This window comes from Watersipora subatra, chromosome 3, assembly GCF_963576615.1.
Source record: "Watersipora subatra chromosome 3, tzWatSuba1.1, whole genome shotgun sequence".
Classification (NCBI taxonomy): domain Eukaryota; kingdom Metazoa; phylum Bryozoa; class Gymnolaemata; order Cheilostomatida; family Watersiporidae; genus Watersipora; species Watersipora subatra.
In genome coordinates, this window is record NC_088710.1 from 8,412,611 (window position 1) to 8,418,475 (window position 5,865).

The 5,865-nt window shown below is 36.1% G+C and overlaps 1 protein-coding gene across 1 annotated transcript; it reads right to left on the minus strand.

The window, feature by feature from the left end:
- Window positions 1–225: 225 nt before the first annotated feature.
- LOC137390295 (uncharacterized) lies at window positions 226–2,387 on the minus strand. Its single transcript, XM_068076630.1, has one exon. The coding sequence runs from the start codon at window positions 2,385–2,387 to the stop codon at window positions 495–497; it is 1,893 nt and encodes a 630-aa protein (XP_067932731.1). The 3' UTR covers window positions 226–494.
- Between the last annotated feature and the right edge of the window lie 3,478 nt (window positions 2,388–5,865).

The window sequence follows — 5,865 nt, forward strand, 5'->3', positions numbered from 1 at the left end:
CCAATCTACGGCGTTTTTGTGATGGCTGTGATTAACTGTTCGTTTTTGAGCTTTTTAGAGCTTGTAATCACATTTCCACATATTTTGCATCTGAAACACAGCAGAGTAAGACATGGTGAACCTTTTGATACCAAATAACTGTAATGTGAATTTTGTTGCAAGTCAACATTTTACAATGTTAACTCTTGTAAAATGTTGCTAATTTGGAGTTTTATTCAAGGTTAGAAAACTAAGGCTACAGTTTTACCCAAGCTACAACTCACTAGACCGATACTAATGGTTTATTTTAGACACAAACTTGTTACTTTATCAATAATAAACAGGCAAATGATAAAAAGTGAGTAAAATTCATTATTGTTGTAGATATGGATAAAAAATGGGGATAGAAAGAAAGATAAGAGCATTTTTATAAAAGACAAAGTGGGAGACATAGAAGTAAGCCTATAATTCCTTTGTCAAAACTATTGTGGCTAGGAACACTCGTGCTTCTGTGATTAAAAGTTTATATTGAATATACATAAATGAACAGTTCGGGTGTCGCAGTTTATTGAAGGATTTACGGAGGAAATATTCTCATGGTTTTTGGTCCACCCGAGAACAGCCAGCTCATCATTCTCAACACTTAGCTGTTTCATCAGGCCTGGGAGTTGTTGGTCCATTAGTTTGTGTAACACTTTCCCTTGGAGAGAAACAATGAAGATGGACTTGCTAATCTGTGTAGAAACATATATGAGTCCTTTACTCTCACACACTCCATAAGCATCTTTTAGACCTTCACATGTCCAGACAGTGGTGAGCTTTCTATCTTCTATTTGGTATCTTCTCAGCACTGAACCCTGCATTGAGACTTTCCACATACCTGTCACCAGTAGGTCACCATTTGATAGGAAGCAAAAGGTATTAGGTGTAACTTCCACCTTAACATCGGAACCTTTTTGGCTCCGAATGTTGAAAATGTTGAGTATTTTCGTACCAGTAGAATATACAATAAACTCATCAGAAACTGCCAGGACAAAGGTTGTCAAAGAACAACATGTACATAGACTGTGATAAGGTTGTGAGTGAACCTGCATTAATTGTAAAAAATCTGGTGAATATTGGTGAATTTGTAGGGTATTTCCAGCAACTTTCATCCCGTAAGTAACACCTTTATGTTCTACTAGACAAACGCCGACAGGTTGACAGAGTTTTCTTTCTCTTGTAGGTGGCCCGCTGATTGTGGTAAAAGTTTCTTCAGTTCCAACTAAAAGACTTCCATCTGTTCTGTGGCACACCGAGTAAGGGTTCGTTGTTTTTGAATAACTTACAGGATGTGTAGAAGTACATGTCAAAGAGGTTGGCAGTTGTCTTATCTTTAAATTCAAAGCTGTCCTACTGACTGTTTCAAACACTAAAACTGGTTCACTTATGACTTGGTAGTTGAGTCTGCCCAATTGCCGTTTCAAGCAAGTCGTCCATTCTTCTCTCTGTTTGACCAACTCAGTCACATGACTGTGTCTCAGGTGCCTGTGTACTTTGGTGCGGGATTCTTCAAGTTGCTGTTTTTTAGTAACCAGTTCACAGCTATATATTTCTACCTGATTGGTCAGCTTCTTTTGGTAGTCACGGATACGCTCCTTCAGGTTTTCACTCTCCTCTCTGATTCGTTTAATCTGTTCTTCACAGACTTTTTCAATTAACTCTATCTTTTCCTTACATTTAGCTTCTTCTTTATCCAACATGCGCCAGATCTGCTTGTCTACTACACATATCTCTGTGAGCTTATCATTGACTAACTGTAATAGTTCTTCAAACTCAGTTGTTATCTTCTCTTTAAGCTGACTAAGTACCATGAAATTGTGCTCATACTTGAGACTTGTGCATGATACTGGGGGTATCTCACACTTACTACAAGTTAGTTTGCCACAGTCATCACAACCCCTAGATAGCTCCTCATCATGGTGCTCACATACGACTCTCCTAGTTTCTTTGGCTGACGCTTTGTAATATGATATTTTCACAACTGAATGACTTTTCTGAAACATGGAGGTATGGTTTTCACGGTGTTCAGCACAAATCTTGCGGCAGCATTGTATGCAGTAGCAGACAGCTAGCTGGTTGTCACAGTCATCACAGTCACATATCAGTGCAACACCAGCAGCAGTGTTAGGGTTGTCTGCTTCCTGTACAGTCAGTTTTACTGCTGGCAGATTGTCTATATCTACCTCTGATTCATACTTTTTGTTACAGAGAAGACAACTCACAACTTTTTGATCTTCATAGTCTTCCTTTAGACATTCTAGACAAAAGGCATGATAACAGGGCAGCTCTCTTGGATCTCTAATTGCACTGAACTCCTGATAACAATATCCACATCTGCTGTCCCTAATCAAGTCCCTGTCAGCCATTTTCTTCTCTCGTATACAGCACACTACAAGCTGAGACTGAGTTGAATCAAGTTATGTTGTTGGCACCCTGGATATTGATCAATAAGTGGAGTGTTTGTGTCTGGGTTTATATAAAAGACATGAATGGCTCTATTTGTATCCAATAGCAACAAGGTATGTAAACCACAGAAATCAAACACATGACAGAGACTAAATCAACCTATTGTGCAGTAATAGAAAGCAAATCCCGTTACTGATACAATATTGATAATAAGTGGAGACTTTGTGTGTATGAGTTAATATAAAAGACATGGATGGCTCTATTTGTATCCTATAGCAACAAGGTATGTAAACTATAAAAAGTAAAACACATGTCGGAGACTAAATCAACCTATTGTGCAGTAATAGAAAGCAAATCCCGTTACTGATACAATATTGATAATAAGTGGAGACTTTGTGTGTATGAGTTAATATAAAAGACATGAATGGCTCTATTTGTATCCAATAGCAACAAGGTATGTAAACTATAAAAAGTAAAACACATGTCGGAGACTAAATTAATGTATTCTGTGGTAATAAAAAGCAAATCTCGCTATTATTCAAAACTATCAATTTCTCATTTGACCTGCGAGTATTATATTTTTGGAGTTGAAACTACTGTAAATCCCTGATATGAACTGCTAACCATATTTATAGGATGATATGAGAACAATCTCACATTAACCTTTGCTTCCACCTTCTACAAGAAGCTAGACATGTTATTCATAACATATAGTAGAGCAGGAGGGCATCAAAAAGCTGTCAAAAAAGTGATTTATTCCTTTTGAAGGTGGGCTATGTGATAAAAATGGCATCTAGATCAGAATTTTGAGGTGATTTCAAATATCTGGTTTCTACACCTCTCAGATTGTTCATTTTCGAGCAATATAATTAATATATTATTTTAATTAAATAAATGTCTGTAATGTTTTATGTGCCTCTACCAACAATGTGATAATGAAAATGACATATACATACTAAATAATTAGCAATAACCTAAGTTGGAATCAATTCTGGTAACACTAAAAGATTTATTCTTCAAATATCATAATATTAGAATTGTATTATATAATATTATGTATTCACATTTTGGTTGATATTGGGCAGCTTTACAGTTTTTCCTTGTTATACCGCAACTCCTATATCATTACAGATCTGCAAAACAAAATGAAAAGTATTTTTAAAGACTCAGACCATGTATATATAACATTTTAGTATACATATATTAATCACTAGAAATTCCACTGTCATACAGCCCACGACCAAAGAGATGGCCAGAGATATTGGCAAAAAAATAAAGGGTACTAATGGTTGAGAAATGCAATATTAGCAATCAAATGGCTCTGCAGTGCAATAGGATAACTGCAATGGTAGCTGTAATGTACTGGGTGTGGGTGTTATTATATACAACAAACAGCAATAATGAATGGAAAAGATGTTTATAATTTCCCCCTGCAACAGGAGAAATGCAATATTGGCCAATATTAGAAGTAAAATGCACTGATATTCTTAGAATAATCAATTTTATTAATATAGTATTAATAGAAAACCAATACACAATTTTGTTTACATTTCAAAACGTCATAGGTAGCAATATCGAGAAGTTGTGGTATTTATATAGGTTTTTAGAAAATTTATTTAAAAAGTGTTTGGTCATGACAAACAACAACAATGAAAGGAAAATATTACCCGTTTATATCTCTCCCTTGCAATAGGAGAAATGCAATGTTGGCCAATATTATAAGTAAAATGCACTGATATTATTAAAATAACCAATATTGTTAATATAGTAATACAGTAATAATGGAAAACCTATGAGCGTTAATGCGTCTCGAAGATTTCTGCAAACTGCAGCAAAATAAAAGCTGTTATAAAAGTGTTATAAAGCTGTAGGCCTAATTTACTGTAATGTATGTAATTCAACAACGATAAAGAAGTATGTTTATTATAACTCTGAAATGCAAAATTAGAAGTAAAATGGCAAGCTACTGTGTACTATACACAGTTTGAAAGTTGGTTGCGTTGAATGTAGAATGGTTTTGATAAGCGATCTTTAACAGAAAGCGGGTAGGAGCATTCACTCGTATAAAAATGTAGCAAAATAAAAAATGTTCTCGTCATGAAGGGGCGTTGTAGTTTGGCCCTAGCTTGTACGTAAGTTGTAAAGAATTTCGGCTAACGTTTTAAATAATGAAACCTTCGGTGATTGGACAAAAAACATAGGCTGATAAACGGTGTACTACAATTTCGTACCTGTAAATCGGTCTACACCTCAAACGGTCTACGTTTATTACAAAAACCTTCGAATAAATTCGATTACAAGTAAACAGCACCATAGACTGGTAAAATGAACAGGGTTTTCTCGTGAAATACGCACTACTAAGTAGTTCTACAATCGGTCGCACGGCTTTATTGGCGTTTCAATTTTCGGTCTTAACTTTTATTAAACCAAGCTTTTCAAGCTTTTTGTGGCAATTTTTGTTCAAATAAATCTGTCTATTTGTGTATAATCCGATCAGATGGGTAAGTTTAAAGATAATACCGACAATTTACAAAGACTTGGTAACATATTTAAATAGGTTTAAATGTGTTTTGTATCGTTATTATACTTTAACGACTTTACATTCCGATGCTTAAATTTTTTGATGAAATTTCTAGCCAAGGGTTCGTCTCATTGTTGATGAATAATTTTCGTAAGTTGTGTGCACATGCATTTATCATAAAAACTCCCACACATCGCTCCGCTCGTTTGCTCGTGGGATTAATGCTTATTCTGTTGAACCGTTTACTTGAGTATGCAAGTGATATCGCAATTAGTCAGTCTTTCATACGGTGTGGCACATTTGTATTCTAATCAAACATGAAGCGCACCTTTGGTTACAATACCACTCAAATACTAACCTTCTAATTCATAGTCATCTGAGTCTTCTGCATCACTACTTTCATCTCCATCCTCTTTATTTCTATTGCTACAGCAGCTGCATCTGCACATGTCCGTACATTTGAGATCTGTATTGTTCACTGACAGCGACGAGACTGGAACCCAGTTTTGCCTCAACAAAACGTGTCCACGAGCACATCAGGAGGTGCTGGTTGTGTCATCCATCTAGCTTTAAGCTCTCCATCTTCCATAAACCATCCATGTTGCTGGGGGATGGGGCATTGATGATGATTTGCTTGACTCTTCTCCATATTGCCGCCCGATGGGCAGCCCTAGATATATGGAGATTTAACCCATCTAGTGTGGGTGGTGGGTGTGATTGTGATGTGCGAGACGGTGAGCAGAAGATCTTATACCGTGCTTCATTGATGGAATTTGTCTCTTCACCATATAATCTGCATATGAATGTCTCAATAGATTCTCTTATTGCATCATCAACTTCAAAACCTGTTCCCAATGATTTCAGCGGGTTACAAAATTCAAGACTGTTCTTTAGCAGCTTGAAGAAAGTTATTTTCC

Excerpts from the sequence above, each read along its gene's own strand:
- LOC137390295 (XM_068076630.1), bottom strand. The coding sequence starts at position 2,387 with ATGGCTGACAGGGACTTGATTAGGGACAGCAGATGTGGATATTGTTAT.